The sequence below is a fragment of the Periplaneta americana genome, chromosome 14 (assembly GCF_040183065.1).
Source record: "Periplaneta americana isolate PAMFEO1 chromosome 14, P.americana_PAMFEO1_priV1, whole genome shotgun sequence".
Classification (NCBI taxonomy): Eukaryota; Metazoa; Arthropoda; class Insecta; order Blattodea; family Blattidae; genus Periplaneta; species Periplaneta americana.
In genome coordinates this window covers 106,618,440-106,631,650 of record NC_091130.1, presented here as the reverse complement: position 1 = coordinate 106,631,650, position 13,211 = coordinate 106,618,440, and the positions used below count along the sequence as shown (strand labels likewise).

General features: G+C 35.2%; 1 protein-coding gene across 5 annotated transcripts in view; it reads left to right on the top strand.

Moving 5' to 3' along the window:
- Positions 1 to 316: 316 nt before the first annotated feature.
- LOC138713614 (uncharacterized) overlaps positions 317 to 13,211 on the top strand; it is a 31,296-nt gene continuing 18,401 nt past the window's right edge. For 2 of the 5 annotated variants that reach the window (XR_011335946.1, XM_069845843.1), the window contains exons 1-2: positions 317 to 455; positions 8,720 to 9,846. Coding sequence is in view for 4 of the 5 variants with exons in the window: in XM_069845843.1 (XP_069701944.1) it covers positions 439 to 455; positions 8,720 to 9,846 (1,144 nt within the window). In the remaining variant the exon portion in view is untranslated. The other 3 variants (XM_069845846.1, XM_069845845.1, XM_069845844.1) reach the window with 3 other exon arrangements.

The following is a 13,211-nucleotide window of genomic DNA, read 5'->3' as shown; positions in this document are numbered from 1 at the left end:
AACTTCGTCTACAACTGTCACAGTAGAGAGAGGGAGAGAAAGATTTCAGCAAAGTTCAGTTTTACTCTTCTTCTTTCCTGAAAATAATAATTCATATAACATAACGAGCCTACTTTATACACAAAAGCGAATAGATATACCAATATTATTCTATCAGTGTAATGCTCATATAATTAACCTTTGGTTCTTCAGGGTGCAAATATATACAGCACAGCCCCCTTTCTGATACATATATGATAAGGTCGTGCGATCCATATCCTCCTCCCTGAAGTGACTGGAACAAATTGTGCTGCGACAACACGAGGTGTCTGAACAGCTTCAACCTCAGGATCCTTTCGAAACCTGTAACACAAGTTAAATTTAAATATTAATAAACTACAGACGACAACAACTCCGGATATTTACGTATATAATATCATTAGTCTCTCATACATACCCATGATAGGTTATTCCAGGTAAGTTCTTGGACACTTTATTTCCTCTGCCATATAGCACACCGGATCGACATATTTCAATTTATCGAAATATTACTAAAAAATTTAAAACAACACAACTACACCATGAAAATACAATGGTAGGTTAAATTAAGATGGCTACAGCGCGAAACCTGCAACTATTTTCTATTCTGTACTCTTGGTTCGATTACACATTTCTTGGCGCTGTGTGTGGACAATGCTGTCTCGCCTCGCTCGCGCATTTCTCGGCACACATTTCACATTAAACATCTCTCGGTATAGTGTGTAACCGGCCTTACATTAGCATTGAAGCTTTAAAATGTGGAACAAGTCAAAATTTTACAACATTACGATTTTTTGGAGAGATGTAATGAGGTGAGGCCGAGGATTCACCACAGATTACTTGGAATTTGCCTTAATGTTGAGGAAAACCTCGGAAAAAATACAACCAGGTAATCAGACCAAATGGGGATGAAATGAAGTAAGGCCGAGGACTTGCCATAGACTACCCGGCATCCACTCCACGACTGGGGAAAACCTCGGAAGAAACCAACCAATCAGACCAACTGGAGGATCCAACCCAAGGTCGAGCGCAGCTCCGGATCAGCAGGCAAGCAAGTCTGCCAACTGAGCTGCATGGGTGACTCTACTAAAAATATATAGTACAATACAATCGGAGGATTAAATTTACAAACCTAAACGATTATTCATCTGTTTAGCTCTAAAATATAATACATAGCAAGTAAGTTCAATTTAAAAGCATAAATAATTCAATCAGTTGAGATATACAAAAATTGATAATACATATCATGCAAATTACTTCAAAATTATTACAAGCATAAACAATTCATCAGTTGAGTTAAAACCAATTATTCATCAGTACAATCCTGCATGTCCTTGCACTGGAAGACGATTTCTTGAGAATTTGATTTTAAGTGTTTGTGTTTGCACTAGTTGCACACTGTGTTTAAATATGAGGCGCTGAGTTCTAAAGTAGATTAAGTCCATGACACGTAGTTTTGAGATAATTTGACTTAAAAGTTAACTTGCCCTAGTGGATTATTTAATTTAGTTAGCAATAATTTTATTGTACAACATTGCTTTAGGGATATTTACATTGACATGTCCACTTTCACAAAAGGTTTTGTCCTTTCGCAATTGTACCGACATTTAAACTTAAATTATCGTTAGAAATCAACATTCAATTTCAATATCACGCATGATTTTAAATTCTGCAGTTCCAAGGCGTGATATGTCAATTTTTTTTTTTTTTTTTTTTGCCGAAAATGAGGTTTTGCGATTTGTTGTGCATCTGTTATTTTTCTAACACGTTGTTATGAAACATGATTACTATGGTTTTACACGGTCGCTTAATAAACTTAAATGCTCACTCCTGAAAAACAGCAAAAAATGCCTTATCATATTTTGCCATGAAGCCACAAGAATTCCTCTGCTCTGAAGTTGTACCGGTAACAGGTGCTACTGCACTTCCCCCAACTATATAGGACCAGTCGCTGCTGGTACAGTAGCGCTCATGCTGCCTTGCATGTACTATAATATTGAAATGTTTAAATTAAGAGGATGGATAAAAGAAATTAAAGTTTTGGTATCCCTTTTGTACTGGGTGTGTGCCGCACACCAAGCACACCCCAAATATACGCCCCTCGAGTATTGCATAGCGACAGAAAACTTATGCACCTTCAGATGGCATAAAAAACTATATTCGGCCAGTGTATGAGACTGGTGCCCACCCAGCATCGTGATGCACTTTGGGAGTTATGACAGGTAGCGAAATCGGGTTATGAAAGCCAGCTATAACGGCTGGGGGAACATCGTGCTAACCACACGATACCTCCATTCTGGTTGGATGATCGTCCACCTCTGCTTCGGTATGTGGACGTGAGGCCAGCAGCAGTTGGTCGGTCATGGTCCTTCATGGACTGCCGTGCCTCGGATGTTGATGATGATGATGATGATGATGATGATGATGATGATTTTTTTCTGACCATAGAAACCAGTGGCAGTATTCCATACTGGCGCATACCGTCTCACTTCCCTCATTGCTGATAAAAGATGTACATATACCCAGAACCTCAATCAGAAGTGATAGTTACGTTAATAAACAAAATTTCAGATTACTAGACACAAAAAAATGCACGCCTTTTGCATGAAAGGGCTCTGCATAGCGACAAAGTAACAGTGTGGTATGGACCCAGTGCATTTGACATTCTCGGCCCTTACTTTCTTGAAAATGATAATGCTGAAAGTGACAGTAATTAATATCTGATCAATATGGGATGATGCTACGAATATTTCTGCGAGTGGAACTTAGCCGTATTGAATTACGTCTAAGTCAACAAGATGGTGCTATAGTCCACGGCAAGGCACTCCATGCAGATGTGCCGTACGGGAAATGTTTCCGAGCTACTGGTATGTTATTTTGATGACGTAGGCTGGCTTCTGCGGTCGCTGGATTTATCAGTATGTGACTACTTCCTGTGGGGTTAACTAAAGGGAAAAATAGTACCAGCGTCGACCTCAGACAATTCAAGATATGAAGGAGAGCATTCGAGTCGAAATTCAACAGATTTCAGAAACCATGTTGCTGGAAGTACGTAATGAACAGTGTGATAGGGCGTGCTGAGATTTGTATGACGTCTGAGTTCACCTAAGTGAACATGAAACAAAATGCTTTACTTATTTTATTCAAGTTTTCAATATTTATTTTGCAATGAAAGCTTTCTTTTCTACATTTCATATAATACAGTTGTATCTGCCGTACCCTACATTATGTTATCAACAGCTCTCGCTAAGTTATCTTAGTTTTTTACATCCAGAGCTTATGTTTTCATAAAGCTACTACAGCAGGCTCACGCTTCTGTTTAAAACATATGGGTGGTTCTCTTGTTCTATTTTTAAAATACTACAGTTGTGCATGTGGTCTAGATTACGAAAATAATATCCACATCAGTGATACGTTATTTATTAATTGCTCTTAGCTCGTACAGATGTGTTAGCTTGTAAAATAATAAGACCAATATTTTAATGAAATTATTATAATGTAAATCAACAAGACTAAATTTACTAACGCTGTGGTTAGCATTATTATGAATTGTGTTGTTTCATGTTCCTGTATCGTCAAAATATTAAAGACATTGTGTTCAATCTTGTGGACTTCTATTAATTCAGAAGGTATTATGCAAGTTATTATAGTCGTATTCGGATGTTGTGAAATGATACGACATTCTATTATGAATGCTGTCGGCTCTACTCGTCAAGATTAACTCTATGCAAATGGAATATTAACCAAACGTTTCTCTTATTTTACACAGAATGCGTTCTAAGAAGGTTATTTTTATTAGAAGTTACGTAAATTTATTATGTTAAACTATGAGCTTCAATCGAACAGTTATATTACCGGTATGTTTTACTTAAGTCATTGTTACATACAGTGATTTAGTTGGTAAACAATATTTACGGGAACTTACCTTATCAATTTAGCAATTACCAAATGGACTCTTCTGGATGTCAAGTTTGGCATCCTTACGCTCTGATATGCCTACATTTTTATTTGCCGGAATGGCTTTCCGGTCCAATTGGTTACATAAATGCAACTATTAGTAGGATATGAAACAAAAAACGATTTCTCTCTCAAAATAAGGTTTTCCCTCAACCAGCTGGGGCCTTACAAGGGAAGTACTCGAGTTGTCAGAAATAAATATTGGATATTTCTATATCATTAGTAAGAACTAATGACGTAGTTATCGAATCTAAAAGGAAAAATGATTTTCCAATGCGATCTTCACACTTGTCACATTACATACGAATATGTAAAGAATTCTCATTTGTTTACGGTCATGCGTTCGATATAGGATTCTAAGCATAGCAAAAGTAACAGTGGCCATAAAGTACACTTTGGCTACTCAAAATACAGAGTCCGCCAAAAAAATGTATACACTCTTTGTCAGACTGTATCGGGGTATTGTTGCGTTATGCCAACGGCGAACATTTTGAACATCTAAAGTAACCATGTGCTTAACTGAAGACAGCTACTACATGTGTGATCAGTATTTAAATGTAAAACAAATGCATAATAAATAGCTTTCGTTCCTTAAAGAGTGTATACATTTTTTGGCGGACTCAGTAGTATATTGCGATACAAGTGTAATTAGTAACAGAATCGACGTAACAATCTGAAAAAAAAAACGAGGCAAAGTTTCCGAGATTCTGTTAAACACTTAAAGCGTGTGTATCCCACATTCTTTTTTGGATGATCGTCATTTAAATAAATATGTTTCTAATTTTGAATATTGCATAAATCTGTTTGATACGTATACATTTTTCCTATAAGAAAGTTATTGTTGTTTCTGGTAATGAAAGCTGTATTAATCTTATTAATATATGAGTTTAATTAAAAGTTCTGTAAATCATTTAATGATTATGGCAAAAGAATCTGTTGAGGATTTAGTGGATGAAGAGATTGAAGAAGCATAGAGGATCTGTTGCGCTAAGTTAATGGCACCGGAAAAGTCTAGAAGTTACGAAAATGTGTATTTTTCTAAATAAAGGCTCCATTGTTTCTACACTAACCTGCGGTAAGTACAGTATGCACCAAAACAAACAATACTGAAATTATCGCATATCTGCTATCCATGTTTCCATAGCAACCAAATATTTATTTATTTTATATGAGAGTTTAACATATTGTATATTCATTGTTGGGGTTAGTGCTGCAATTATGGTTCTCACAACAGAGGAGAAAGAAGGTGTTTATCGTCAAGCATTATTTCCGGGCATACGGTATGGGGCGTCAGAATGAGCCGAGCTTGCGCCACATTAAAGAGCAGTACCAGGAGCGATTTAACAATGCTGCATCAAATAACGCAACAATGTTAGCTGTCGTCGAGAAATTCCGTCGTACGCATCTTGCATGTTATAATGACAATGACTTAGCTCGATTTTCAGAGTATGTTTGTAATTGTAGTACTCCATATGATAGGAAATAATGTTCGACAATAAACACCTCCTCTGTTGTAATCAGCACAAAACTGAATTCACAAACTTTGTCAAACAATAGGTTTGTTCCAACAAGCAGTTCAGAACGCGTTACGAACTAATACCGAACTTTTTTCGACACATGCGCCAGTTGTGTACGGTCTCAGAACTAGTTCGGGATTTTATGTTGTTGGAACGTTTCTTGAACTGTTCTTTCACGGCCTTCGGAGTTTCTTCTCATATTAAAATTATATTCATCTTCCGAACTCACTTTCCAGTTCACTGATGATGGACTATTTTTTTTTTATTTTAACCTCCCTAGTCTCGAAGCATTTTAACCGTAACTTGAGATAGAAAACCAATTTTACTCGTTCCGAATGAGTTCTAAAGCACGTTGGAAGTGATTACTGGGAGTTCAGAATCGGTTCGGAATCAGTTCTAGTCTTGTTGGAACGCACATTGAGCTACTGCGCATGATCAGGCAGTTCAGAAGCGATTCTGAACCGTGCTGGAACAAACCTTATGATGTACAATAAATAGACCAGCCTCATGGGCTAGTGGTCGGAGCTTCTGACTACAGTTCTTGAGGTCCCGGGTTCGATTCCCGGTGAGAACACAGGAATTTTTCTTGAAAGAAAAATGTTCCTGTGTTCTACTATGGTCTGGAAATTAGGTTAGGCTTAGGTTTAAGATCTCTCCTAGCACTTCATAATCCTATCATAATATCATCGGTGCAATGAAACTCTGCCTTCCAGGTGCTCCAACCTATGAAGTGGGTTACAAATAAGCCATTGCCAGGAGAGACCAGAAATGTCAAATAACAACCTGGTGGCATTTAATAATAGGGAAACGTGGACAGCAGACGAGCAATAATTTCAGCGGCCTACTGTTTGTTTTATAGCATACTGTAGTTATAACAGCACTGTGATTTCTTTTGTTTGCATAGCAACTAGAGAAGGTGCAGTATTGTCAATTTACAAAGTATGTAAACAACAATGATAAGTAGGGAAAAAAAGACACGATCGTACAAAAAAAACTTGCTTTATTAATGACGGGTATAGGTACTTATCTGTTCGTCATTCACCAATATGAAGCGAGTTGAATACTCCAATTTACCGAGAGTCGTTGCCCAGGGTGCGTCAGAGGAAACTGGTCTACGCTAAACCGCTCTCTGGTCCAAATTTGAATGTTGGACTCATTAATTGGATGACCCAGATCAGGTTTACTGCATTTTCGAAGTCCGAGAATACTAAATAGCGCAACCTGTTCAACAAATCTCTTCTATTGCCACCTCGAACGAGTTGTTTTTCCTAGCGATGGATTTGTCGCAGGCTACTCACTTATTTGGATCGAGCTTGAATAATTGTCACCTTTTAAGGCCTTCCATCTTTTTTCTTGAAAAAAAAAAAAAAAAGCAACAACCTTTCCTTTCATCTTATCAGTAACAGCGAAGTTGATCGAGCTTTCTTTTCCGGAGAGAGCACATAATTAGTTGAAAATATTGTAACAATGGCACTAACATAAACCTACTGAATCTTGTCAAACATCTGTGTGGCTGTATTTTATACTCCCTTGTGTACTTTCATATTTTATTTCCTTGTGTGTGGGGCGGTGCAGATATAAGAGGTAACAGCTACTGCTCGGTCGTTGACAGATTCATGGCAAGAAGGGGGGAAAAAATGCCTTTACATCCTCTCAACTTATGTGACATGTTGTTTAGGACCAGTGAACAGGCTGAGGCTCTGAAGCTATGCTTTGATGTGGACTCGAATCTTGTTAAGTGCTTGGGCTGATTAACTGTTTTTTTTTACAACTGTAGGGCGAATCCAAGACAAATTCTCCGACTCATCTCACTGCCATCTTGCTATCATCAATTTCATTAACACTAGATAAAAAGTGTTGTGCAATTGGTACACTGTCATCTCATAAGTAACTTAATTGCTAAAAAAAGAAAATTAAAATTATGAAAAATTGTAGTGCAAAAGATGATATTATTATTATTATTATTATTATTATTATTATTATTATTATTATTATTATTGCGGGCTGCCAACAACGGACAGAACACATACAAAAGTATAAAATTTACAGATCATATTTAAATTTAATACTTTTTGTTTTTAACAGAGCAATAGAAAAGCTGAAGAAAAGATTACAAACGTTGCCAATTTAAATTTATGTAGCTGGAGTGGAGATAGGCGGAGCTATGGAGGGACATGGGGGGGGGGGGCACTGCTCCCCAAACTTGTCTTAACTCTTTTTTTTTTTTTTTTCTGTTAACGTTAGAAAACGTTGAATTCTAAAGATCTTTTTCACTTTTGTTTATGATTAAGTTTCTGTGCTTAAATTGATGAATTTAATGTCTTCAGATCATGTGCCTGAACTATAATATTTATTTTAAATTTCTGAATGTATAAGAATTCCTATACCTCATTTGAGGAATGGAAGCACTGTAATATTTCTTTTGTAACAGCCTGTACTCATGTATTAGAACACTGCATGTGTTCAGGCCGCCACTTGGAGATGTATAACATACTGCACAACAATGCGGAAAAAAGATAAGTGATCCTGGTATAATGTATAAACTTAAAGACGAGATTAAATAAAATAATTAGAGTTTACATTTCATATGATATTTTCAGGAAGGTAACAATGATTATTGTTTAATCTTTGATGATGATTGACGATTAAACTTTACGTAGATTCAAGAAGATAAGCTTAATGTAATAAAGTTTCTGTTAGCACTGTTACGTAGTTTTATTGATGTATGCATGTGTTTCTATGCCCCTATTATAATTTGTAGTAGACCTACAGTTCAAGCCCTAAACATCGCGGATATGGATGTAACACTGTAAGAAACATGCCCCCCGAAAATATCTTTATTAAATGATCATATTTCGATATACTGTACCATGATCAAGCTATAACGTGGGGAGGAGGTAAATGATGTCCACCATAACCCCGTTATGTGGGGATTCTATGGTCGTGCTTCCCCCCCCCCCCCCCAAGGAAACGGTTTTCTTTCCACCTGTGAGTTTTCATTGATCATGACTTCTGCTTGGTATCAGAATCTTTGTTACCTATTAATTTGCTTTATGAATATGTAAACGACACTTTTTTTTTTTTTTTACTGGAAGAAAAATAATTTCGTGTAAGTGGTGAATGCCATTCTATGAGTTTCATTATGGATTGTGTCTGTTTTTAACTTGTGTTTACAAATAGACAAATGACTGAGGCTGATTTTATTAAAACTTCATTTTGCCTTTCAGTATGTCTTCTTTACTTCTCACTTGTCCGCTCTGCTCTCAACCAGGATTTCAAAGCCTTGATTCATTACGCTATGGACTGATCAGTGCCGCAACCCGTCAAGTTGTCTGCCCTGTGTGTCATGATATACTGTTTGGCCTCGACAAGTTTACAATTCACTTATTTAGCCATACAATACAACATAACCATCAAGAAACAAATAACATTCTTCCTCTTCAGTTATCTACTTCAGAATGCAATAATGAACTGAATGCTATTCCCTCACAAAGTAAAAGTATTGTTATATCTAGCAGTGCAATAGATTCAAACATTACCGGTATGAAAAATAATAGCATTGAAAGAGACCACACAAACATCTCTGTAAGCAGCAATCAATCAAATAACGCACCGAAACCAAAATTACATAATACAAAAGAAATTATACCTGAAGATGGTATAAAAATAAGTCATATCGAAGCTAAACAAATTGGTAAAATGTCTTCCACACGAAGAGAAACTACAGAAGGAATTCCAGTACATCAAAATATTTTATGTAAAGAAGAAACAAAAGACAGGAATTGTAAATGTGTTTCTGATGTTCAGGAAAAAAAAAATTCAGTGACTAATAGACATACCAGTGACATTAGTGAAAGATGTTCAACTCAGACTTCAGAAAAATCTTTACTCACTTTTCCTAAAAGTACAAAAATGCATAATGTAACATTAACTAATTCGGAAAATCTTAAGAAAGACTGTCCCCAATATGATATCAATACCGACAATATTCACATACAAAACAATGTTTCTGTGCAGTGTTCAGAATTATCTTCTATGCCACAACAAATTCAAGAGGAACTGTCAACTGTTGTACAAATAAATAAAACAATTAAGGAAATAGTAAGATGTAATATTTGTGGCTTTGCATTTGATGATCCATCAATATTAATGATACATCACCAATTAGTTCATTCTGTGTCAAGTGATATCAATACACTAAGTCATGTAACGAAAACTGTAAATGGGTCTAAGCATGTTAGAACATCAGATGAGAAACATCAATTTTCCTGTCACCTCTGTTCAAAAGTATTCAAGATGCGTGGAAGTCTAATGGTTCATCTGAGAGTTGTTCATCCCAACAGTACAGCAACAGGTATGTAACTGTAGTTCTTTTGTAATAAGCTGTGTAGTGTACCACTGACCTGGCATCTTTTATGACCAGGGAACGGATTTATATGGACTAAAAATATATGAAATATGTAAATATATATGTAGTTATTTTTACCAAAATATGGAATTAAATATGGATTTTTACCAAAATATGGAATTAAATATGGACTTAAAATTATAAAAAAATGACTATGTACGTTAAATATTGGTACATTTTAATCAAACTAAACAAAAAATATAATGGACGTACCTTATCTTCCAATGTAGTTTCAACAAAACACAATTTTTATTGTCTGTTACCATAACAATAGGTTACAAACATTTCTTTCAAGTGCTGAAAAGTGAATCTTCTTCTATTGTCTCTGAGGATAGATTTATACTGACTAAAAGAGCGTTCGACGTCACAAGAAGTAACTGGTACATAATTCAATTTCACAATGTCTGCTGGGGATAAGTCCAAGTTAATCTTCACTGTTGATTCACCACTCATCACAGCAACAACCTTTTGTAGTTCTTCATATCCAGGGTTTTTTGAAAGTACAGTGTCCACCTTAGCTCTTACTGCATCTGCAACTTTACCTCTACCACGATTCAGTTGTTCCACAGTACTATTTATAATTTCAAAACTTTCAGATAGTGAAAGGTGCCTATTTTGGAGACTTTTGAGCGTTTTTATGATGCATGAAAATGTATGCTGAATGTGAGCTAAGTCATTCTTCACACTTATGTCACAGGTAACTGTTTTCGCAGTATCAATTGAGACTGCATCTTCAGAGTCCAATGCAAGGAGAACATTGTTAATAGAGTCTATATGTTCGGCATAATATTCAACTGCTTCTAGCCATGTACCCCATCTAGTTAAAATTGGCTTTGGTGGCAATGGAATTTCAGGGTACATTTCTTTCAACACGTTAACTCTACTGGGAGCTTTGAGAAATACTTTTTTCACTGATGAAATCAACAAATCTACTTTAGGGAAATTGTCTCTGACCACTTCTGCCACACGATGAAATGCATGCGCCACACAAGTAAAATGAGTCAATTTAGGATATACAACAGATAATGCTTGTCCAGCTTTGACCATATAAGGGGCAGCATCGCTAATAAAGAATAACACATTATCGTACATAATACCCTTTGGCCACAGGATACCCATAGCTTCGTTGAACAGTTTAACTATAGTTTTGTTATTGCACTTTTCTAGAACATCACAATGTAAAAGAATTCGTTCAGAATATTGTTCACTTAACAAACCGATAACTACATTACCAACAAGTCTACCTTCTTTGTCGGGAGTCTCATCAATGGAAACCCAAATTGAACTATCTTTAATTTCATCTCTTATCTTCTGTATTGTCTCATCGTAGATGGATGGAGCATACGTCTTCCTAAGTGTTGACTCATCCGGGATTGTATGTTGAGTATATTTTTCAAGGAATTCCCTGAAGACCTTATTCTTTAGTTTGTAGAGAGGAATATCAGCAGAGATGAGAGAACGGCACAGGTCGATGTTAAACTCAGATCTTACATTCGATGTTGTTGGTTGTGTTAAAAACAATTGTCTCTGCTTGGAATTTAGTTGTTTGTTGGCCTGATGTTTACTAGTTGTAATGTGTTGTTGCACCAGGAACTTTTGTGTAGATGATACTGCACACTGACACAAATTACAAAATAATATTTTATTGTCAGTTGATAAACCATCTTCTTTAAATTCTGAAATGTAACTTGTTAGTTTTGATTTTAAATTGACTGAATGACGTACTTTTGGCATATTTACCGTCTTTATAGTATGATTTACAAAACTGAACCTATGTGTACTCTGACTGGCATTTAACTGTTGAACTGCACAACTGAAGTCTGTTAAAAATTTTAAATTAAATTAATACAGTTTTGTAACTTACTTTCCCATTGTTGATAGGACTGCTAATTTTCAAATAACTCTGATGTTAAAGGGATTACTGAACATGTGTTTAAATCTCTATTGTTGAAATGTATTTTTAAAAGTTAATGGAATTTTGTTTTGTTTTATTGTTAAACCTAATATAATATGGACTGTTTTATATGAAATATGGAAAATATATGGAAATTAACGAAAATATGTACTAAACTCTAAAATATGGAAAAATATGGAAAATAAAAGTAGGATTTTTCAACCCTACACATTGTGAAACATAAAGATAATGCAAAATATAAATTATATTAGCTTTATAAGTAAATATGTATTTACATATAAATCCTTTCCCTGTTTATGACTATTCTTTGTTTTAGCAATGAGTTGCCTGCCAATAAACTGTAACTTGTCATCGAAATTAATTTATGTAGGTACCATTACAATACATCCTCGAAATAATGAATTTCTTCCCTGATGTATTAAGTTCATACAGGGAATGATTATTCTCATTTTCATATGCTTTGTCTTTAAACTTCCTAATCATTTAAAGATATTTGGATTCATATTGGGAGATCTTGGAGGCCACAAGCTATAATGAAATGTCCACAATTACTGTCTTCCTCATCCTGTCCGGAAAAAAGGGATTTATATATTTTTTTAAGGTCATTTCATGAAAGAGTACAAATTTTGTAAAAAATTAAATTTATTCAATATTAATTTTCTATATGCCACAAAACAGGTCTTAGATGTAGCAACAATAATTATAAATATAACCTTGGTATCTACATTATTAAGTAGGGAGAATATCACGTAAAGTTAAGATAATTCCAAAAAAAGAAAATGTTGATAATGGGTGTAATTTGATGTTTGAATTTACCTCACTGTAAATTAGAAGTCCACAATTCACCAATAAGTGGAGTTACTATTACTATATGGTGGATGACCACACGTGTTCACTTGCAAGAACAATCAATCTCTGAAGCTGAATGTCATAGGTAAATATTGATATAACCTACTTGTAACGTTAGTTACAAGACATGAAGAAGTTTCCCTCAGCATTGTAATATGCGTACTTTTTAGATTCTCTGAAGTTTAAGAAGATTCTGTACTTATAACCAATAGCTCTGTGTTCACACATTACTATTGAGTAAAATATTTTATCTTATAAGTGGTAACTAAAGTTACACATTTTCTGTGTAACTAATGTTACTGTACTCTGTCATTAATTTCACATGTGTGTTTCAGTCAGTATCACAGGACCTGCCATGACCAAATTTTTAATTATGTATTACTGACAATGTTGAAGAAGTCCCCACAGACCATCCTGTCAAAGTAATGCAGTAGCAAAATGAAAACTTGGTGGACCAAATTTTTACAAAATCAAAAATGAGCAGTCAATTGCAGAAAATTTCAACATATTCATATAATATAGCTAGGCAAACTTCAGAACTGAGGTT